Consider the following 25,102-nt stretch of genomic DNA (forward strand, 5'->3'; position numbering starts at 1 on the left):
ATATTATCCATGAAGGTATGTATATGTGTGTATGTACTGTATATTATCTATGAAGGTATGTATATGTGTGTATGTACTGTATATTATCATGTAGATATGTATATATGTGTATGTACTGTATATTATCCATGAAGGTATGTATATATGTGTATGTACTGTATATTATCCATGAAGGTATGTATATGTGTGTATGTACTGTATATTATCATGTAGATATGTATTTATGTGCATGTACTGTATATTATCCATGAAGGTATGTATATATGTGCATGTACTGTATATTATCCATGAAGGTATGTATATATGTGCATGTACTGTATATTATCCATGAAGGTTTCTATATATGTGTATGTACTGTATATTATCATGAAGGTATGTATATATGTGTATGTACTGTATATTATCCATGAAGGTATGTATATATGTGTATGTACTGTATATTATCCATGAAGGTATGTATATATGTGTATGTACTGTATATTATCCATGAAGGTATGTATATATGTGTATGTACTGTATATTATCCATGAAGGTATGTATATATGTGTATGTACTGTATATTATCATGAAGGTATGTATATATGTGTATGTACTGTATATTATCCATGAAGGTACGTATATATGTGTATGTACTGTATATTATCCATGAAGGTATGTATATATGTGTATGTACTGTATAATATCCATGAAGGTATGTATATATGTGTATGTACTGTATATTATCCATCAACATATGTATATATTGAACATATATACACTCATGGTTATGTAGTTGGTTGTGCTGCCAGTTGTATGACGGTGACATAATGGACGCCTAGGCCTGTGGACGGAGCAGACACACCTCCTGTGGGCACTGCCAGCTTTATGCTGACGTCTCCGCCATGTTTTGGGGCGTCTGGCATGTGACTTCCCTGCAAAAAACAGCAAGGGGTTAACCCGCCGGTGCTTCCTGCTGCTCAGACAGCTCGTCCTGTCACCGGCCGCTGCAGCCATCATACACCTGAGCCGGGGGCGGGGCCATGATCCCGGGCCGTCCAGCTCTCCTTCATTCCTGACATTCCCTTTTGATGACGTCACTGCGGGCTAACGAACAAACCGCATCACAGCCCAGCTGTCAATCATGGCCAGACCTGTCAATCATACGCCGAACTGTCCATCATCTCCCGGCGCTTAGATGAGCCCCGCCCCCCTTCCCGCATCTTCCTATCCCCGCATTCCTGCACGCTCCTCCTCCAGCGCCGCCGCATCCTTCTGCTTCCTAACCTGTGTCCCTACCTATCTCCCCGCCAGGAAGGAAGGGAGGGGGAGGAGGAAGCAGCGGGAGGAGAGGCCTGTCCTGCGGATCTGCAGCCATTTCGTGCTTGGACTTCCCAACCCGATCCCTGAAGCGGAGTTCGGGAGGCTGAGGGCGGGGGTGCGGGGGATACAGCCCACACTCCGGGCTCCCCCGGCTGGCATCGGCTGCAACCATGATGCCGGTAAGAGATTGCGGCTGACACAGCTGTATACAGTGTATATACCAAACCTATAGACCCGGCTGGGGAGTGCACTGGATGCAATGTGTATACGAGCCTGGTGCGTGATGTGCACTGGGGGTTATTGTATATACAGGGCTGTGATTATTAATGGGGGGGTTATTGTATATACAGGGCTTTGATTATTAATGGGGGGGGGGGTTATTGTATATACAGGTCTGTGATTATTAATGGGGAGGTTATTGTATATACAGGTCTGTGATTATTATGGGGGGTTATTGTATATACAGGGCTGTGATTATTAATGGGGGGGGGGGGTTATTGTATATATAGGTCTGTGTGATTATTACTTGGGGGGTTATTGTATATACAGGTCTGATTATTACTGGGGGGGTTATTGTATATACAGGTCTGATTATTACTGGGGGGGGGTTATTGTATATACAGGTCTGATTATTACTGGGGGGGGTTATTGTATATACAGGTCTGATTATTACTGGGGGGGGTTATTGTATATACAGGTCTGATTATTACTGGGGGGGGTTATTGTATATACAGGTCTGTGTGATTATTACTGGGGGGGGTTATTGTATATACAGGTCTGATTATTAATGGGGGGTTATTGTATATACAGGGCTGTGATTATTACTGGGGGGGTTATTGTATATACAGGGCTGTGATTATTACTGGGGGGGTTATTGTATATACAGGGCTGTGATTATTACTGGGGGGGTTATTGTATATACAGGGCTGTGATTATTACTGGGGGGGTTATTGTATATACAGGGCTGTGATTATTACTGGGGGGGTTATTGTATATACAGGGCTGTGATTATTACTGGGGGGGTTATTGTATATACAGGGCTGTGATTATTACTGGGGGGGTTATTGTATATACAGGGCTGTGATTATTACTGGGGGGGTTATTGTATATACAGGGCTGTGATTATTACTGGGGGGGTTATTGTATATACAGGGCTGTGATTATTACTGGGGGGGTTATTGTATATACAGGGCTGTGATTATTACTGGGGGGGTTATTGTATATACAGGGCTGTGATTATTACTGGGGGGGTTATTGTATATACAGGGCTGTGATTATTACTGGGGGGGTTATTGTATATACAGGGCTGTGATTATTACTGGGGGGGTTATTGTATATACAGGGCTGTGATTATTACTGGGGGGGGGTTATTGTATATACAGGGCTGTGATTATTACTGGGGGGGGGGGTTATTGTATATACAGGGCTGTGATTATTACTGGGGGGGGGGTTATTGTATATACAGGGCTGTGATTATTACTGGGGGGGGGGGTTATTGTATATACAGGGCTGTGATTATTACTGGGGGGGGGGGGTTATTGTATATACAGGGCTGTGATTATTACTGGGGGGGGGGGTTATTGTATATACAGGGCTGTGATTATTACTGGGGGGGGGGGTTATTGTATATACAGGGCTGTGATTATTACTGGGGGGGGGGGTTATTGTATATACAGGGCTGTGATTATTACTGGGGGGGTTATTGTATATACAGGGCTGTGATTATTACTGGGGGGGTTATTGTATATACAGGGCTGTGATTATTACTGGGGGGTTATTGTATATACAGGGCTGTGATTATTACTGGGGGAGGTTATTGTATATACAGGTCTGTGATTATTACTGGGGGGGGGGGGTTATTGTATATACAGGTATGCTCTGTCTGGGGCAGTGTATATACATGTCTGCTGTCTATATACATGCTCTATATGGGAGTATCTGTGAAGCCTTGGGTATGGAGGCTGGCATCCATCTGTCATCTGTGGACCCTTTGCGGTGGTATGAAGGGCACTGCAGTGTCCGGCCCCCATGGACGGGAGGATGTGAGGCTTTTCCTGTCATTCAGTGCTGGCAGTGATATATGATGGCGGTCAGTACAGGGGCCTCAGCCCACTCCGATACTCCACCAGGCCTGGGCAGTGATGGGGGTGATGACTGGGGGCTGGGGGGATTTTACAAGTAGCTAGCTGACAGTCATTCAGGGGTTAAGTGGAGGAGGCCGTCATTGTGACCCCTGGGCTGCTCTAGCAGGTGGTGGTCTCTTGTATTGTAATGCATCAGTTGGTATGGACCATATATAGTATATACATCATGGGGGAGGATGTGGATGCTGCATAGTAACTCCCAGCAGGATGATCTCTCTATCCTATGGTCACTTACCTGTCTAGTCCTCTCCTCTGCCCCATCCAGCTGGCCCTCTCTTTCCTTATCCATCCGTCCGTCACTATTCTAGTATTAATGAGAACTGGCAGGTTCTGGATTATTATAAATATTTAAATCTCACTTTAATAGTTAAGACTTTAAAATAAAACCTAAGCATGTGATTTTCTTTTATATTTTAAGCCAGAGCAGTCTGGTTCTCGTTCAGGTATTTGGTTCTGTATCCCAATGTGTGGCTCTCCGACTTTAAGGGCATGATGGGAGTTGTAGTTTTGCAACAGCTGTAGAGCCACACACTGCTGTTTATTATGGTGTGGTTCTTTATCAGATTACAGTGGTCCCTCAAGTTACAATATTAATCGGTTCCAGGACGACCATTGTATGTTGAAACCATTGTATGTTGAGACCAGAACTCTATGGAAACCTGGTAATTAGTTCTAAACGCACCAAAATGTCATCCAAAAATAGGAAAAAAGTGAGAATTAAAGAAAAATAAGTAGATAACTAGTATAGATAAAGCAAATCCTTACATATAAAAGTAAGAAAGATCTGCTGGGAGCTGTAAATCACTGTCTATGTCAGTGTTTCGCAAGCAGGGAGACTCAAGCTGTTGCAAAACTACAACTCCCAGCATGCCCGGACAGCCAAAGGCTGTCCGGGCATGCTGGGAGTTGTAGTTTTGCAACAGCTGGGGACACCCTGCTTGGGAAACACTGACATAGACAGTGGTTTACAGCTCCCAGCAGATCTTTCTTACTTTTATGTAGAGGACAGGAGCTTCTTCAGGGTCCTGTACAGTACACGAAATGTCCTAAAAAAGTAATGGAGCCGCCCTCACTTGGTGTCCAGAGGAGCAGCTAACCCTGGTACAGGTAAAGTGTACAGAACATGTAATACCTCCCTGTACTGTAGGGGGCGCTACCAGACATCAGTCAGTGCATACGCTTCAGTAATACAGGGGTTTTACCAGTGAATGCCCATTTTGATCGGTTCTTTCAGCCATTGACATGTTTCACAGATCTGGACTGTCCGTACATTGTATGTTGAGTCTGGTTTCAACTTACGATGGTCCAGAAAAGACCATTGTATGTTGAAAATATTGTATGTTGAGGCCATTGTAAGTTGAGGGATCACTGTATTTGACTTTCTGTTTTGTCAGATGACACTTAATAGATTTTTCACATCTTGGGTGTAGTTTTTATCTTAGTTTTCCATGTTCTTTGGTTTATTTAAGCTGCTTTTCCTATCACTTGGGATAATCCCATGGCTGTCTTATGTCTGGTACTGCAGCCACTACACCTATACACCTATATACCAATTACACTATAGCTACATGAGCGCCGTCCTTCCAATCATCATCCCCCACAAGGACTTTAGTTTTCATTGGATCTGACCTGAAGATGTCCTGGGATTAATTTCTGGCTTCCGGAAATTAGAATAATCCATATACACCGCTCAAAAAAATAAAGGGAACACTTAAACAACACAATGTAACTCCAAGTCAATGACACTTCTGTGAAATCACACTGTCCATTCAGGAAGCAACAATGATTGACAATTAATTTCACATCCTGTTGTACAAATGGAACAGACAACAGGTGGAAATTATAGGCAATTAGCAAGACACCCCCAATAAAGCAGTGGTTCTGCGGGTGGTGACCACAGACCACTTCTCAGTTCCTATGCTCCCTGGCTGATGTTTTGGTCACTTTTGAATGCTGGCAGTGGTAGCATGTAGCACTCTAGTGGTAGCATAAGATGGAGTCTACAACCCACACAAGTGGCTCAGGTTGTGCAGCTAATCCAGGATGGCACATCAATGCGAGCTGTGGACATGTACTAAGCCCGAAATGCGTTGGCGTGCATGTTTTTATCATATTTTGTTTTTATTTTTTGCACTATGTTTTAATTGGGACTATTAAAGCTTGAATTTGAACAGAAATACACTTTGCTTGGAAGCTGGACCCTCATCCTTTTGTCTGTGGCAAGAAGGTTTGCTGTGTCTGTCAGCGTAGTGTCCAGAACATGGAGGTGCTACCAGGAGACAGGCCAGTACATCAGGAGACGTGGAGGAGGGCAACAACCCAGCAGCAGGACCACTGCAAGGAGGAGCAATGCCAGAGCTCAGTAGCAGGCCACAAATGTGCATGTGTCCACTCAAAGGTCAGAAACAGACTCCATGAGGGTGGTATGAGGGCCCGACATCCACAGGTGGGGGGTTGTGCTTACAGCCCAACACCGTGCAGGACGTTTGGCATTTGCCAGAGAACACCAAGATTGGCAAATACGCCACTGGCGCCCTGTGCTCTTCACAGATGAAACAGGTTCACACTGAGCACATGTGACAGTCTGGAGACGCAGTAGAGAACGTTCTGCTGCCTGTAGCATCCTCCAGCATGACCGCTTTGGCGGTGGGTCAGTACTGGTGTGGGGGAGCATTTCTTTGGGGGGCCACACAGCCCTCCATGTGCTTGCCAGAGGTAGCCTGACTGCCATTAGATACCGAGATCCTCAGACCCCTTGTGAGACCATAAGCTGGTGCGGTTGGCCCTGGGTTCCTCCTAATGCAAGACAATGCTAGACCTCATGTAGCTGGAGTGTGTCAGCAGTTCCTGCAAGAGGAAGGCATTGATGCTATGGACTGGCCCGCCTGTTCCCCAGACCTGAATCCGATTGAGCACATCTGGGACATCATGTCTCGCTCCATCCACCAACGCCAGGTTGCACCACAGACTGTCTGGGAGTTGGCGGATGCTTTAGTCCAGGTCTGGGAGGACATCCCTCAGGAGACCATCCTCCACCTCATCAGGAGCATGCCCAGATGTTGTAGGGAGGTCATACGGGCACATGGAGGCCACACACACTACTGGGCCTCATTTTGACTTGTTTTAAGGACATTACATCAAAGTTGGATCAGCCTGTAGTGTGGTCTTACACTTTGATTTTGAGTGTGACTCCATATCCAGACCTCCATTGGTTGATAAATTTGATTTCCATAGAAAAAGTTTGTGATTTTGTTGTCAGCACATTCAGCTATGTAAAGAGGAAAGTATTTCATATGATTAGTTCATTCATTCAGATCTAGGATGTGTTATCTTAGTGTTCCCTTTATTTTTTTGAGCAGTGTATTTAGTAATCTGTTGCTGACCACTAACTCTTAGGGTCCATAGACCTTCAGTAGTTGGTGAGTAAACTCTTGTTCTACCTATACTTCTATCCATTCATCCTGGCCCTGTTTTCAAGGGGCAGAGAGACATAAACTCATGCCAGATTCTTCTTTTGATGCCTTAAGGTCTATTCACATGGCAGAATTCCACCTCAAATTAAAGCCCATAGACTTCTATGGGATTCTGCACTCCCATTCACACTTTGGAATTTCCACTTGCGGAACTCCATAAGCGAAAATTCAGAAGTTTGAATCTGAGTGCGGAATCCCATAGTCTAAAGGCTTGTAATGCTTAATTTGCAGGGAATGTAATGCTTTATCTGCAGGGAAATTGTACGCTTGGTAACAAATTTCCACCAAAACTATTGCTGTCCCAGTGTGTGTGTGTGTGTGTGTGTGTGTGTGTGTGTGTGTGTTGGGGGGGGGGGGGGGGGGTGGTGCAGGATTTAGTTAATATTGCGGTGAAGAGACCCTTCTAACCACTATGGATTGTCCAAAGTTGAGATCCCCTTTAGGAAATTGTTGGTGCAGTGCAGAATACATAGACATTTATGCAATACCACATGAGTTTTCTGAATGGAGACATCGGGGCACATAGGTAGCTGTCAATTCAATTTGCATCTAGATATGCGGCTGTATTTCTTGAATGGGGTACTCGGCCTCAGCTGGTGATTGGCTGAGAATGCTGACACTCCTGTTCTGTTCTCCACGAGTACGTCTTGAAAGGTGTGGGCTGGAGCGCTCAGGGGAGCAGATGCAAGGGTATAACCATCTGGGATAAGTTTTTTAATCTAAACTGGAGTACCCCTTTAATGTGGATAAATGTAAGGTTATGCACTTGGGCATAGGTAACAAGATCTAGGAGTATGTGCTGAATAGTAAAATAACCAATAAAAAAGGATTTGGAGCAATTGGACAACGAACTCAACTTGTGACCAGTACCAGGCAGTGACTGCCAAATCTAATAACGTTATGGGATTTATTGAGAGGCATAGAGACTCCAGACAGGAACATAGTTTTATAAATCACAAGACAGACTATATACAGAGTATTGTGTCCAATTTTGTGCACCTGTATATAAGAAGGTCATGGCTGAACTGCAGAGGAGGGCGACAAAGATTATTAATGATATGGGAGGATTACAGGACCAAGACAGGTCAGGGATGTGGAATTCCTAACGCCCGACGCCCGGGACAAGCTGTTTTGGGCGCCGGGCAAGCAGGGCCGGAACTGACAAGCGCTGCGGACCTCTGCAGACTGTATGGAGCGGCTCCCGACTCCTGCCCGCTCCATACTCTGCAGCCCCCCGGCTGTAAAAACCTGTGTCCTCCGAAGCAGAGCAGTGGAGATGAGAAGCTGTGTATGTCTTCTCTCCCCTGCTCTGCAGACGTGCGGGGGGAGATGAGGGGGCGTGGCTTCTTTCTCCCCGTGCAGACCTGCGTCCTCTGCCTTCACTCCCCCCAGCTGTAGCTTCGGAGAGCTGAGGGGAGGAGGCACGTCTGCACGGGGAGATGCATGTGGCGCTCACAGGGGAGTATGGAGCGATCGCCGCGGCTGGCTATTAACCCTTTTGATCGCCGTTGTCAAAGCTGACAGCAGCGTCTAAAGGGAGATGTGAATTCACCCACCCCACCCCCCCGCAGCGCGATTGCGAGGGGGCGATCCACTGTGGAGGTAGCCAGAGGATTTACCTCTGCTTCCTGTTGTCCCGTGGCTCTGTCATTGATAGATTCTGGCTGGACTAGGCTCTATCAATGGATCACAGAGCTCACAGATTAATAGAGCTCAATAGAACTCTATTCATCTGTCTGAGGAATATGATTCCTCATAAGTGTAATAAACTGTAAAAAAAAAAAAAAAAAAAAATTTTTATTTTTTTTATAAAAGTTTGAAAGACACACATTAACCCAGTGGTCTCCAAACTGTGGCCCTCCAGATGTTACAAAACTACAATTCCCAGCATGCCAGGACAGCTGTTGGAGGGCCACAGTTTGAAGACCGCTGCATTAACCCCTTCCATGTTAAAAGTTCAAATCAACCCTTTTTCCTATATAAAAACATGTAAACATAATAAAAATTTACATATTTGGTATCGCTTCGTGCGTAATTGTACAACCTATTAAAATATAATATTATGTATCCCGTATGGTAAATGTAAAAAAATACCAAACCACAGAATTGCAATGTTTATAATATCCCAGAAAAAAAAGTTGTCAGATCAATACCAAAATGGTACCGATACAAAAAACAGATTATGGCACAAAAAATGAGCCCTCATACAGCCTGATATGCGGAAAAAAATAAAGCTACAGGGGTTAAAAAAGGCAATTAAAAAAATTTGAAAAAGTTCAGTATTAGTAAAACATGACGTAAACGATACAAATCTGGTATCGCTGTAATCAGGCGCTGAAAGTATAAAACTAACATGTTACCTCAACCACAAGGTAAATGGCGCAGAAAAGAAAACCACCAAATCTGCAAAATTATCTTTTACTATTTCAATTTCATTTCCCTTGAGAGATAGATAGATGGATAGATAGATATATATTATATAATTTTTTTTGTTTGTTTGGAGAAGGTTATTGAAAAATTAAAAGGTATCCTTATAGTAGGTAGTTATGGCTATTATAGGGCAAGGAGGAAAAAATGAGAGCGTAAAAGCGAAAATTGGCCCAGACAAGTGGATCGTCATGAGGGACAAGTAGATTTTGCTCCATTTTAGTCCCGTGGACAAGTAGTTTTTTATAAAATTTCCACACCCCTGGGTATCAAGCTTGGGGTTATTTAGTTTGGAAAAGACGTCTTCGGGGCGATCTGATCACAATGTACAAATATATGATTGGACAGTACAGAGATCTTTCTAGTGATCTCTTTATATCTAGATCGGTAACCATGACAAGGGGGGGCATCCTCTACATCTAGAATAAAGGTTTTACCATCATCGCAGACAGGGATTCTTGACTGTAAGAGCAGTGAGAATATGGAACAATCTGCCACAAGGTTATGTGACGTGAAATGTATTGATTATGTTCAAGATGTCCAGCAGTTTCAACACCATAGATTCTGTGGTCAGTACTGACCACTGCATCTATAGAACTGACAGGGGGAGAGTGCTCCCATAGGTTGCCATGGCAGCAGAAAACAGAATAATGGCCTCCTGTCTGTCAAGTACAGAAGTCTGTTAGGTTCAGCCATAGGCTGGGTCTCACAGGCTGCATATCGGTGTATACTTACATTTGTACTATGCTGCAGTACAGATAAATGATAGTAAAATAGAACAGGTAAAAAGTCTAAAAATGTAATGGTTTTCAATAAATGAAGTGTAAAAAACAAAAATTAATTTCGATCACTTTTCCTTTAAAAAAGTGGAATAAAAAAGATCAAATGGTAGCATGTATTTAAAAATGACCTGTTCTTTAGGTTGTGCGTGGTATTACAATTTGGCTCCATTCACTTTAATTGAACTGAGATGCAATACTAAAAACTGAAGCCAGGTGTGGTGCTGTTTTGGGAAGAAATCAGCTCTGGGTTGGCCCTGGCGGCTAATGATAGCCGGGACCCTGGGCTAATAGCGTTCGGCACCGATCATTGTGCCGTGCGCTATTAACCCTTTAGACACGGCTAGCAAAGTTGATCGCAGTGTCTAAAATGAAAGTGAAAGTTTCCCAGCAGCTCAGTCGGGCTGATCGGCACCATCAATACTGTATACAAAAAGAATCCAAACTGACACCTTACTGTGCTTCCTGCCGTCATGGCTACATTGTGTCTATATATGATCCTAACATAATAGCGGCATACTCAAAGTACTAAACAACCACACACAAAGAAAAGAGTAACTAAATACCGCTTGAATAAATGTAATCTCTTTATTAAATCAATATTATATAAAAACATGAGACCAAAATAAAGCTGGAATGAATAAGGACCTCAAGAGCATAGGCCGAGCAACAGTACAGAGACACGGACACTTATTGTAATAATCTAGGAACAACTCTGTAGGAATTGTATACAATGCACCTGCACAATAACAAATTTGTCCTGTGTAGACACTGGGGACCCCGGCTGGGTAAATAATCCCTCCGGAAAAAAGACTCCCAGTGTATAACTAACAGCTGGATCAAAATGCAATAGCTACTCACAATGAAAAAATGTCAGTGCATAAGGTGCTAATTAGGGCTTACCCGTTCTAAAGTGCCGAGCTCCCGATCAGCTAGCACGTGAGCGGAGGTCTCCTCACCTGTCTCCGTCGCATCCGATCGGTGATTGATTGCTCCAAGCCTGAGATGCAGGCTTTAGCAATCAACCTCCTATAACACTGATCAATGCAAAGCTATGGCTTTGCAGGGATCAGTGTAAAAGATCAGTGTGTGCAATGTTATAGCCCCCTATGCGGGAGTGAAAAAAAAAAGTTAATAAAGGTCATTTAACACCTTCCCTAATAAGTTTGAATCACCCCCCCTTTTCTCATTAAAAAAAGTGTAAATAAACGTGGTATCGCCACGTGCGGAAATGTCCGAATTATAAAAATATATCGTTAATTAAATCTCACGGTCAATGGTGTACGCACAGAAAAATTCCAAAATAGCGTGTTTTTGGTCACTTTTGACTATAAAGCGATCAAAAGTAATCAAAAAGTTATACATGTGCAAGTGGTAACGATAAAAACTACAGATCAGAAAAATATTTATTTTGTTCAATAAGGTGTTACCGGAGCAGCAGACGTCAGGTGACCGCAGAAGCTAATCAGAGGCCTAAGCAGTGACTCTCTGTACTCAGTAACCCATGAGGCTGCTGATTGGCTGCAGCAGTCACATGGCACCATAACTGCCAGAAGACACTCGCCGTTGCCCACCAGAGGCAGAATGGGGGATCAGCATGGCATGGGAACGGAGGCGGAGGTAAGAAAAAAAGCCCAAAACCTGTTTTAAAGCAGAGCGAATCACAGTGTTATCTCTGCTTTAAACAGGTTTTGGGCTTTTTCTTACCTCTGCCTCTGTTCCCTATGCCATGCTGATTCCCCCCCCCCCCCCCCACCCCATTCTGCCGCCGGGGGCAGCGGCGAATGTCTTCTGTCAGAGTTATGGTGCCATGTTACTGCTGCAGCCTTGAGTTAAGGAAGGGGGGGGGGGGGCTGGGGTGGTGTAGTTCATGAGGGGGGACACTCATTGACTGATCATATGCCTATCTTGCATCCACCTTATAGAGGTCAGCACCTTCTGGGCAGGACAGAAGGGAAATTACCATACAGTTGCTATAAAGTGGACCTTCTCCGACCCTAGACCCTAACTCTGTATTTGGACACCTTGTTGTGGCACGCTTATACGGCACCAGTGGTGACCTCGCCTGTCATGTCTGACACCAGCCCTAATAAAACGTGCTGACATTCCACCCATAACACGTCACCCGCTGAGCTGCTGGGAGGATGATGCCAGTGAAGTGTCAGGCTGGTTAGTCACCAGGAGAATTGCATTCTGATTGTTTTACATCCACATAAAAGGCTGCAGTTATTGGCACAATTACATCTTTTGTGCCGTGCGGGTGATTAATAACACCAAGGATGTACACAATCCAGCGCTAATGTCTCTTCTGTCCTCTCTGTCATCTACTGACTAAATTGTTTATGGTTGTTGCGTATATAGACAGGTGTTGCAGGGCACAAGTCTAGGAGAAGGTACTAGAGCTATTTACTAGGTTAGGTCTTAAAATTTATAGGGGTTACCAGGGTACACTTATCCCCTGAATCAATGGAGCGCTGGTTGAGCATGTGTGTTGCAGCTCCATTAATACTCTTTTGGTTTGCCAAAAAAAAAAAAAAGCTGAGTAAATCGAGCACCAGCACACATGCTCAACCATCACTTCATTCACATGGTAGAACAAGGGACCCCCATTCTTATTATCTGTTGGGAACCCTCACTAATCAGATACCTTCCCTATCCTGTGAATAAGTCATTACTTAAAGGGGTCTTCCACCCCTAGACATCTTATCCCCTATCCAAAGGATAGGGGATAAGATGTCTGATCGCAGGGGTCCCGCCGCTGGGGACCCCCGCGATATAGCATGCGGCACCCACCTGTTTCTTATCCGGAAGCGCTGGAGGGTCTAGGTCGCGACCACGGGAACGGAAGTCCATGACGTCACGACTCTGCCCCCGTGATGTCACATCCCCTCCCATAGACTTGCGTTGAGGGGACGGTGCATGACGTCACACGGGGGCGGAGTATTGACGTCACAGACTTCCGTTCCCGGTGTCGCGACCCAGACCCTCCAGCGCTTCCAGACAAGAAACAGGTGGGTGCCGCATTCTATATTGCGGGGGTCCCCAGCAGCAGGACCCCCGCGATCAGACATCTTATCCCCTATGCTAGGGTTCCCCCCCAACCCCCCCCCCCCCCCCCCCCCGCAGATCAAAGTTGATCACTGCTGGTCACTTATTTTATTGTCAAGGGACCTTTCTAACATGTAGGGATTGTCTAAGACAGAGAACCCTTTTTTTAAAGGGGCACTCCGATGGGAAAACATTGTTATTGTTGTTATTTTTATCAACTGGCACCAGAAAGTTGAACAGATTTTGTAAATTACTCCTATTTAAAAATAGTAACCCTTCCAGTACTTATCAGCTGCTGTATGCTCCACAGAAAGTTCTTTCCTTTTTTTTTTCCCTCCTCTTTTCTGTCTGACCACAGTGCTCTCTGCTGACACCTCTGTCCATGTCAGGAATTGTCCCAGCAGGATAGGTTTGCTATTGGGATTTGCTCCTGCTCTGGACAGTTCCTGACATGGACAGAGGCGTCAGTGCTTGCTTGCTGATGCTCTGTCACTGTTCTGGATAATAAAGATGTTGATAAAAGTGATATTTTTGAACCCATGACACAATACTTACCTGTGTGAATACAAACCCCGCAAGATATATTGTGGCATTTTTAGTGCTTGAACTAAAATAATACTGATAAAAAAAATATATAAAAAATAGTATACTAATTATGCAGCCCCTGGGAGGATGGTAGGGGTTGTAGTGTGGCTTCAAGGGTAGTTGAAGTAGAATTTCAGCATTTTCTTTGTAGCTTTTCTTGTCTCTATGGAAACCAAGTGCCGTGAAGCCAGTCTCCAGCCGGTGATTTCTCCAAGTGACATTTTGATGCTATAGGCATTTATATGTAGGGTATAAATAGGATTGATGCTGTGTAATACCTGCAATGATTATAAATGTAGAGCTTCATCAAATGTTGCTGTTTTGCAGAAACTACGCCACACCTGTCTCTGGTTATGTCTGGTATTGCTTCTCTATTGAAGTGAATAGGATTGAGCTACAATATTGCACATAATCTGTGGACAGATGTGAAGTTATTTTTTGGTAGAAAGTAGCCACGTTCTAATCCCCAAATCCTTACATCCTGATGTACATAATTGTTATAAGAAGGCGCTGTGGCAGCACGATCGCCCGCTGCGATTCACATGCAACCTCCAGCAGTAATGGCGGGGATCAGAGAAAACTCTCATCCTGGCTGTTTATCCCTTCATGTACCCTTATAATAGAAGGGAGAGGGGGCTCTTTTGCCAGCTCCCTGTCAGCCCCAGCAATGCAGTTGCCATGGCTTACTGGGAAGTCGCTGGCTGCAGCGGTGTCCCCATTGGCCAGTGATTGGCTGAGCGGCAATGTGATGTAGTAAGTCCCAGTCTTCCAGGTGCCAGCACTCAATACATTGGTCAGTCACGCTGCCGCTGAGCCAATGCTGCATTGGGATTGATGTACCCTGGCACCAGAAGAGTATCGCATGGGAGGCTGGGAGCAGGATACTGGAGGATACAGGGGAGCACACGTGACAGAGTTTTGATTTCTCGACAAATTTTCATGTAAATCTCTTTATTTCTCCTCACTAAGTAGTCTTAACGGGGTCTCTTCACATTTAGTGTGTCCTTTCTTTATGACCCCCTAATGATCAGCTGGAATGTGCAGTAGAAGTGTTTGAATTCCCCAGCAGCACTACCACAGGGGAAAATGGGCATTGCATGGTGCCTACTAAACATAGTACCTTGTCCATGTATAACAGTGTTCGCCAATCTGTGATTCTCCAGCTGTTCAGAATTACTAGTTGAAGGCTGTTGATCAACACAGTGTAAAATGGGAATGAAAGTAGAGATATAGTGGGGGTCCTGAGCTACAGTGACTAGGGCAATAAGGAATCGTTGGATGAAATGACGCGTGTAGCGACCATCCCTAATGCAGGTAGAAGAGCGCTCTGTCATGCAGCCTACCAATGAATGTTAATGTCTCTGCATTTTTTATTTTTTATTTTTTTTAGGAGGTAAAACTGTGGATGACCTGCAAAAACTGTGCCAATCTATCATTTAACTGTATGTTAACCTGATATGATTGTACGGTGGCCGCTACAAGTGTCTCGCCCCTAAAGCTCAAGACAAGCTACACATAAACCCATTTATGCTTAAATAAGTGTTAATCAGCCATCAATTCATTGTCTTGGGAATGGACAACAGAAATCTTGACACAAAAATATTTTTCATTTATTTTCATAGTAAATTTTTGTAGGGATAAGGTGGATAAAACAGCCCTATAGTGTAAGTAGGTTTTGCAATCCTCTGAGTCATAGTTGGTAATGGAAGTTCAGCACAGGGTCAGGATTTCTTCAGAATTTGTGGGGGTGGACCTAGTAACCTTGACCAGAGCGAAACTGTGCCCCCCTCCACCGTACGCGATAACCAAGAAGGTATCTGTGTATGGCTGAAATCCTTTAACATCCCAGTTATTATCATTTTACTTTAATATATCTGCTACAACAGTCATCTGATCTTTAGCTGTAGTAAAACTACAACTCCCAGCTTGCCTGGACAGCTTGTGGTGAAGGCCTGCTCCTCCAATCACTGCCTGTCACTGTTGCGTGGCTCTGAAGGTGGGGGGCCAGATCGCTCAGGAGCTGTGACCCGCACAGGATATTGCCAGGGCCCCAGCGGTGTGACCTCCTCCCCAAGTTAGACATTTATTCCCTATCCTGTGCATATGGGATACGTTTTTTGTTTCCGGGAGTACCCATTTTTAAGGTACATTGACACATACAGGACCTGCTGCAAATTTGATGCTTCAGATATCAATGTAACTAATGATTGAACTGGAGACAAAGCTGGGTAGATGTGCTGGTGGCTACATAGGTCTCCATAGGAATCTGGAGGTGAGTGTACTGGTGACTACATGGGTCTCCATAGGAATCTGGAGGTGGGTGTACTGGTGACTACATGGGTCTCCATAGGAATCTGGAGGTGGCTGTACTGGTGACTACATGGGTCTCCATAGGAATCTGGAGGTGGCTGTACTGGTGACTACATGGGTCTCCATAGGAATCTGGAGGTGGCTGTACTGGTGACTACATGGGTCTCCATAGGAATCTGGAGGTGGCTGTACTGGTGACTACATGGGTCTCCATAGGAATCTGGAGGTGGCTGTACTGGTGACTATATGGGTCTCCATAGGAATCTGGAGGTGGCTGTACTGGTGACTATATAGGTCTCCATAGGAATCTTAAGGTGGCTGTACTGGTGACTATATAGGTCTCCATAGGAATCTGGAGGTGGCTGTACTGGTGACTATATGGGTCTCCATAGGAATCTGGAGGTGGCTGTACTGGTGACTATATGGGTCTCCATAGGAATCTGGAGGTGGCTGTACTGGTGACTATATAGGTCTCCATAGGAATCTGGAGGTGGCTGTACTGGTGACTACATGGGTCTCCATAGGAATCTGGAGGTGGCTGTACTGGTGACTATATGGGTCTCCATAGGAATCTGGAGGTGGCTGTACTGGTGACTATATGGGTCTCCATAGGAATCTGGAGGTGGCTGTACTGGTGACTATATGGGTCTCCATAGGAATCTGGAGGTGGCTGTACTGGTGACTATATAGGTCTCCATAGGAATCTGGAGGTGGCTGTACTGGTGACTACATGGGTCTCCATAGGAATCTGGAGGTGGCTGTACTGGTGACTATATGGGTCTCCATAGGAATCTGGAGGTGGCTGTACTGGTGACTATATGGGTCTCCATAGGAATCTGGAGGTGGCTGTACTGGTGACTATATAGGTCTCCATAGGAATCTGGAGGAGGCTGTACTGGTGACTACATGGGTCTCCATAGGAACAGGACTATCCAGCATAGACTGCTAGTCCTATTCCTAGAAAATGACAAAAAAGAAAATGCTGCAGTATGAAGGTTTTCTGTGTTCTCTATTACAGCTGAGTTTACATAAGATACGATCACATATTTATTTTTTACACAAGGAAGTATCTGTAATGTCGATGTTCTTCCGGTTTTACTTACCTGCTCACTGTGGAGATCGTGTTTAAGTGGATTTTCCCATCCACTTATCGCGGGGCTATAACATTTTCTTTACTGGATATTTGGCGTTTGGAACAATTCTAGAATATCCACAGGATTGGACCCCCTCTCTGATCCGTCTAGCAATATGCTGCCCCATTATAGTATGGGAATTGCAGACAAGAATGATTGTTATTGGGAGCAATATTTTAACTTATATATATTTTAAAATATTAAATAAGAGCTTTGCCTGTGCTCTAAAGAAACCCAACATAACATTGTCTGATCCCTTGTCTACAGCACAACTAACTGAGCAAGTGAAAAAGTATAAATCTGTTAAGACTTTAAAGGGATACTCCGCCCCTAGACATCTTATCCTCTATCCAAAGGATCGGGGATAAGATGTCTTATCGCGGGGACCCCCACGAACTCTCCTGCAGCACCCCCATTTCTCAGCTGCACAGAGCTAGGGTCACTCTTACGGGTGATGCAGGGGACAGAGTATCGTGATGTCACGGCTCTGCCCCCTCAATGCAGGTCTATGGGAGGGGGTGTGATGGCCACCACACCACCTTCCATAGACTTGCATTGAGGTGGCAGGGCCTGATGTCACAGGGGGTGGGGCGGAGCCGTGACATCACGATACCCGTCAGTAGCTACTGGGGGTGGTGCAGGAGAGATTGCGGGGGTCCCCAGCAGCGGGATCCATGAGATCAGACCTCTTATCCTCTATACTTTGGATAGGGGATAAGATGTCTGTGGGCGGAGTACCCCTTTAAGGATTTGTCCTCAGATCTGATGATTGTCGCCAACGGAAAATCTAATCGACCTAACTGGACATCAAGGCTACACCATTGTCACCTAAAAATGTAAAATGGATGAATGAGAAAACTAAATTGCATTTGTACAATCCCTTTTTTTTAGAGGATCCCTTGACTTTCCTTGGCTGCTGGGACCTCCAGCGATCATCTGTACTTGGTCTAACCTGGCCATGAGTGTTTGATTCCCCTGCAGCGCCTCCACAGGACAGTTTTGTAAATTCCTTCCGGCACAAAGGACACTCTTTGTAGCCACTTCCCTCTGTATTTAAAGGGGTTATCCCCTACATAATGTCATACACATCAGTAGAGATCTGACCACTAGGACCCCCACCGATCACAAGAATGGAGGACAATTGTCCTTCAAGTGAATGAAGCAACAGTGCACATGATCGGCTACAGCGTCAGGATTCAGCAATCAGTTAAATGTTCCCTTTCCTGTATATAGGGATTTTAAGTTATAATCTTGCGGTAAGCCTATCAATAGGTGAGGGTCCTACACCTGATTGACAGAGTGAACTGCGATTTTTGGCACACCATACTTCTGTCAGAAACCTGCGTCAAATACTCAACACATTGAGGTTGATTTGCTGCAATGGCTGTTGCGTTTTTTGTTTAAAGGCAATTCTAGGATATTTTGTTATAAAGGTCTGTGGCAGTGTTTTCCTAACAGTGTACCTCCAGCATACTGGGAGTTGTAGTTTTGCAACAGCTGGATGCACATTGTTGGGAAAACAGTGGTTTATGGAAAACACCATTGCAGTGCTCCTTTATTCTTAGTATTAGGATCCCAGCGGTCAGTCTACATTGATCACCGTTCTGATTATCCCATGGAAACTGTAGCCATTGTTTGCTTGTCATGTGACCTGCACACAACTACTGATTTACTTCCATTAGTCAGTCTATGGCAGGGGTTCTCAACCGTTGGTACGCGTACCCCTAGGGGTACGCCACGGGTTGTTCAGGGGTACCCCAATGCGCTGACAAATACCGGACATGCATTGGTCAGTATTTGTTAGCGCACAGCGGAGAATGGCCATGGCAGCTCTCTGAACAGGCAGGGTAATGATAAAAAAGTGTATGGAAAGGAGGGAGGTTTTTTTTTGTGTATGTATGTATGTATGTATATGTGTATATAATATATAATTTTTTTTGTATATGTGGATGGCCCTTGTGCCACTATCCCTCCCTATGATCCCCTTGTGTAATTATGATGCCCCTCCCCCCCTCTGATCCCCGTTTGCCATATCGGATAATGGCACAAGAGGATAAAGATGGAGGGGGGAATAATGGCACAAGGGGGTTAATATGAAGAGGGACGGGGCAAGTAAGGATTATTTCCCCCCCCCCCCTCCATCTTAATCTCTTGTACCATTATTCCCCCCTGCCTCTGATCCCCTTTTGCCATATTGGATAATAATGACACAAGGGGATTAAGATGGAGGAGGGGGAATAAAGGCAAAAGGGATTAAGTATCGCATTAGTATAAAGGTAAGCACACGCCATTATGAAAATTTGTATTTTTTATTACTTATTTTGTCTGCGGTTACCCATTGTACGTAAGTTTAGCTCGAGGGGTACCTGCAGACATACTTTCACCCTTTGGGGGTACAGCCGCAAAAAAGGTTAGGAACCACTGGTCTATGGTATTCGTTGTGTAGTGTACACAGCCTGTGTCATTATATGAGCCAATGCTGACTATAACCTTATAATAATGTGACAATCCCCCACAAATAACTATAGTATATATGCTGTTCCGCTGCATAATATTCTGGGAAATATAGTGTTACCAGAGACCTAACTTGGGGAGTCTGTCAGATGGGCATGGACTTATTTTAATAATTGAAGTAACTGGGCGGTATGTCTAGGGGGTGTGCGTTTTAACATGCATGCCTCTCAATGTATAACATCCACCCCCCTCCTGACTGTATGACATCACCTGTCACACCCATTATTAAAACCAAGTTCACGCCCATCTGACGGATTCCTTGAATTGTCTGACAAACTATAAACCTACATATCTCAGGAACGGGAGGGCGCATCAAGAAACTGTAAATGGGTGTATGACAGGGCTTAAAAAAAATCTAAATCTAGGAGCCATCATAAAAGTTAGGATCAAGGAGACCACACGTCATGCAACATCAAGTGTCCCCTCTTGTGTCAGTTACCAATGCCCCCTCATCCCCCCCTCCCCCCCCCCCGTGTGTCAGTTATTACTATCCTCTCATCTCCCACTGTGTTGCAGTCATAAACAAACCCTGTACCCATCCTGGGGAACCTTCTTTGTTTTTATTTTTATTTTTTTGCTGTTCAGTCATAAGTGTATCCTCTAGTTAAACGTTAACTTGTTTACTTGTCTCCGCCTCACTTCCCACGCTGATGGCATATTCTGTAGTGCTGAACTCTGTATGTCTTCGGTTGGCGCTCCGGTGTACAGTAGCGGATATCTTTAGTCTACCTGCCGGTGATGGCAGTGTCAAAGGGCCGGGCAGCTTTCCCTTCCACTGGGCCACTGATGGGCAATGTGGTAGATCGGTTATCTGATGGGCAAGCATATTCAGATTTGACAGATTCACCTGTGATACCACTAGTCCTGAATTTAATAGTTTGCTTGAAGGCCTAATTTTTGGAATCCTCATGGAATTTGCGATATGTTTGATATGATTTTTTATTTTTTTTTTCCCACCCCTAATCTGTGAGGGGAGTTATCAGTCGTCATTGATATTGTGTAAAAGACATGTCGGTTAACTTGCCATACATCCTATACATAACCTACGCACCTCCGTAAAGTAGACAGGGATGGAAATCCCACAGTACATACCGCTAATGGAATTAGCATTAGAAGATAAAGGATCTAATAATAATTTCCTGTTATGCTCTTTAGCTGCTGTGGAATTAAGTGTTAGGCCGGGTTCATACACATGGCAAGGGACACACTTGCCAATTTCTATTTATTTTTATTTATTTTTTATTATTTTGAAAACAAAAATAATTATAATAAAGCTTGCAAAAAATAACCCAGCCTATCTCTCTGAGCTTTGTTTTTTGTCATCTTAATCATCGTAATCAAATACATTTTTCCCATCTCCGTTATTACTAAAATGGTCGTCCGATCGCTCCTGCTTTTTATTTTTATCTTGTATTATCTATAAAAAGTAATGGAATCACTCTCTCTGGGTTTTTGTGACAAGGCCATTTTAGCAGAAACTGTTATTCCAGTTACCGCGACCAGAAAATAGCTTTTCCTCTGCTGAATTCATTTATTTTTCTGCATCTTTTTTCCCTCATTTTATTTCTATTTTCAACCAGCAAGTAGTCTTCCGCTAGGCTATGTTTATCGCTATTTGCAGATGGGATAGATAATACATCACTCCACAGTCACAAGGACTTGATTTTCTTAAAGGGTCCCATACACACGAGAGCAATATCGACCAAATCTACTGATCGCTGCCGGGCAGTCAACTATTTAATGTGCATAGGGGAATGCCAACTCTCCCCTACAGTGTGAAAGCTGAAATAAAAAAAAAGCACAAACGGATGCGCTCCGTAGTGTAACACCAAAGGTGAGTTGGTAACGCTAAGTGTGAATTGCGCTTACCACATGAAGTTGTACTCCAACCAAGTACAACAATGGAACAGGGCGTATCATCAAAGGGTCTCTGCAGCTTCGTCCCGCTGAAATAGAATCACGATAAAAACAATGCCTGAGGAAGCGGGTGACCGTGAAACGCGTTGCATTATGGGAAATAAATCCTTTTAACTTCTTATCTGGTCTCAGCGCTTCCATTGATCCCGCTCTGCTACCTGTAGATTGCTTGTTTCTACAGTGTGAAAGGTTGAGTGTGTTGAATATCCGCTCCTGATCCTTTAGGGAGATAAGCCGCCATTAGAGGTGTCTGTTCTGCTAGCTACTGGGAGTATCTGGTAGATGCACTATTTATCTAGAGGGATCTAGTTTATGCAGTGTTCAGCCTGCAGCGCTTCCGCAGGAGAAATTAAGCATTACATTGTAGCCATTAAAAACAATTACCATATTTTTCGCCCTATAGGACACACCAGCGTATAAGACGCACCCAATTTATAGGTGCAAAATCTAAAAGAATAAAGATTTTGAACCCAATAGTGGTCTTCAACCTGCAGACCTCCAGATGTTGCAAAACTACAACTCCCAGCATGCCCGGACAGCCGTTGGCTGTCCGGGCATGCTGGGAGTTGTAGTTTTGCAACATCTGGAGGTCCGCAGATTGAAGACCACTGCATAGGAGGTAGTACTCACGTGTCCCCGCCGCTCCGGACCTGTCACCGCTGCCCTGGATGTCGCTCCATCGCTGTCGCCGTGTCCCCGTCGCTCCGGAACGTCTCTGCTGCCGGCCGGGTATCCTCGCTCTCCGTCGCCGCCATCACGTCGTTACGCACGCCAACGCACGTACGCGACAACGTGATGATGAGGAAGGAGAGCGCCGGCCATACAGGGGATCCCTGAACGGAGAAGACACCGAGGAGGCAGGTAAGGTCCCTCCCGGTGTCTTGTAAGCACTAACCCGGCTATTCAGTCGGGCTGTTCGGGACCGCCGCGGTGAAATCGCGGCGGTCCCGAACAGCCCGCCTAAACAGCCGGGTTAGTGTCACTTTCCCTTCAGACGCGGCGGTCAGCTTTGATCGCCGCATCTGAAGGGTTAATACAGGGCATCACCGCGATCAGTGATGTCCTGTATTAGCCGCGGGTCCCGGCCGTTGATGGCCGCAGGGACCGCCGCGATAGGGGTGTATTCGCCGTAGAAGACGCACCAACTTTTTCCCCCCAGTTTTGGGGAAGAAAAAGTGCGTCTTATACGGCGAAAAAAAAATTTCTATAATGTATTGTGCCAGGTCTTCCTGAGAAATAAAGGCTTTTTATTTCCATGCCACTATCCCTAAGCAGACGAAGCAGAGTGGTGACGCGAGCCATCATTCAAGCAGTTGGGACGAGGCCATGGCCGCAGCGAACGGAGCTGGTAAGTGGAAGTCCCCACCCAGGGGACTACTTGCCGGGCGGCCCAGGGGGACTTTATAACTTCACCATTCCTGGGCGCGCAAACATCCCCCAAAGATGGTGGTAGATCACGGCATCTGCAGCGTGTTTAAATGGATGATCCGATCGCTTGTGGTGCTGCCGCGGGGATCCGATCATCTAAAATGGTAGCTGGAGGTCCCCTCACCTGCCTCCAGCCATCTCCAGGGGTCTTCTGCTCTGGTCTGAGATCGAGCAGAGCAGAAGACTACCGATAATACTCATCAGTGCTATGCCTATGCATAGCACTGAACAGTATTAGCAATCAAATGAACAATGAAATGTTCCTATTGGAACATAAAAAATTTAAAAAGAAAAGTAAATAAAACTGAAAAATCCCCTCCCCCACCCCCCAAAAAAAATGTAAATGGTCAATTTTTCCCAATTTTTTACCCCCAAAAAGCGTAAAAATAAATAAATTATTAAACATATTTGGTATCTTCACGTGCGTAAATGTCTGAACTATCAAAATATAATGTTAATGATCCCGTACAGTGAATGGCATAAACGTTAAAAAAAAATTGTCCAAAATTGTTTTGTCCCCCAAAAATTTTTGTCACATTTTATTCCTAATAAAATTTATAAAAAATGATTTTAAAAGTTTCATATATGCAAATGTGGTATCGATTTAAAGTACAGATCATAGCGCAAAAATTTAGCCCTCATACCGGCCCGTATGCGGAAAAATGAAAAAGTTATAGGTCGTCTAAATAGGTCGATTTTAAACATACTGATTTTGTACAAAAAGTTTACAATTTTTAAAGCAGTCCAATAATAGAAATGTAAAGATGGGTATCCTTTTAATCGTATTAACCCACAGTTATCAAGCTTGGGGTTATTTAGTTTAGAGAAAAGATGTCTTAGGGGCGATTTGATCACAACGTACAAATATATGGACAGTACATAGATCTTCCTAGTGATCTTTTTTTTATATGCTGCAATGTAGGCAAGGTGACTCTGGTCCTAGTGATCTTATCATCATGTAGGCTTAGCCTTATAGATATGATGGGCAGCAGTGTTCTATATATTCATGATTTCCTTATGAACTGCATGTATTGATCAGCTCCATAGGTGTATCAATTCCTTCAGTCTTGCATGTGAGCAGCTGGGGGTAGAAGGATCAGTCATATTCTGTTTTACATATAGTTTTTTTCTGGTATTACTAAAGAAACCATTTACGGTGCCTCTTGTGTCCTATTATGATAAACTACAGCATTCATTTATATATGTAGCCATGTTTAGTCTTATGTACTCCCTATAGACCAGCATTTCCCAACCAGGGTGCTTCCAGCTGTTGCAAAACTACAACTCCCAGATTGCCCGGACAGCCTTCGGCTGTCTGGGCATCCTGGGAGTTGTAGTTTTTCAACAGCTGGAGGCACCCTGGCTGGGAAATGCCGTCTAGTGTAAAGAGGACACTTCCCAGAATGCAATTCACTAGAAAAAGCTCTGAGCAGACACCGAATAAGCAGGGGGTGCTGTCTGAGCATGCTGGGAGTTGTAGTTTTGCGACAGCTGGAGGCAGCCTGGTTGGGAAACGCCAGTCTAGTGTAAAGAGGACAGTTCCCAGAATGCAATTCACTAGAATAAGCTCTGAGCAGACACTGAATAAGCAGGGGGTGCTATCCGGGCATGCTGGGAGTTGTAGTTTTGCAACAGCTGGAGGCACCCTGGTTGGAAAACACTGCCATAGACTAACAGTCAGGCCTTCCAACCTTGCTGACACTGTAGGCCTAGTGCAGGAGATGTCACTGTGTTGATGATTTCCATTTCTGTGGCTTTCTAGCTGTTGCAAAACTAAAACTCCCATGATGGCTTTACATCCCTTGACTGTCAATGCATGATAGGGGTTGTATTTTTGCAGCAGCAGGAGGACCACCGAATGGAAAAAAACACCGACATACACCATATAGCAGCAATCCCTGGTCTCTGTGTCCTACTTGCACGAACAAACAGTGCCCGACACCTCCGTACACGTCACTTCTCAGATAACGGTGTCTGCACCCCGGACTGTGGCATGTCCAGAGCGCTCTCATGTGATAGAAGGATTTTACAATGTTGTCACTGAC

General features: G+C 44.6%; 1 protein-coding gene across 1 annotated transcript in view; it reads left to right on the top strand.

Annotated features, from left to right (window-relative positions):
• The first annotated feature begins 900 nt into the window (after positions 1–900).
• Positions 901–25,102, top strand: part of PPP1R13B (protein phosphatase 1 regulatory subunit 13B) — a 95,548-nt gene continuing 71,346 nt past the window's right edge. The window contains exon 1 of the mRNA XM_056544977.1: positions 901–1,478. Coding sequence (XP_056400952.1) covers positions 1,470–1,478 — 9 coding nt within the window. The 5' untranslated portion in view covers positions 901–1,469. The remainder of the gene's footprint in view (positions 1,479–25,102) is intronic.

Source organism: Hyla sarda, chromosome 11, assembly GCF_029499605.1.
Source record: "Hyla sarda isolate aHylSar1 chromosome 11, aHylSar1.hap1, whole genome shotgun sequence".
NCBI classification, from domain to species: domain Eukaryota; kingdom Metazoa; phylum Chordata; class Amphibia; order Anura; family Hylidae; genus Hyla; species Hyla sarda.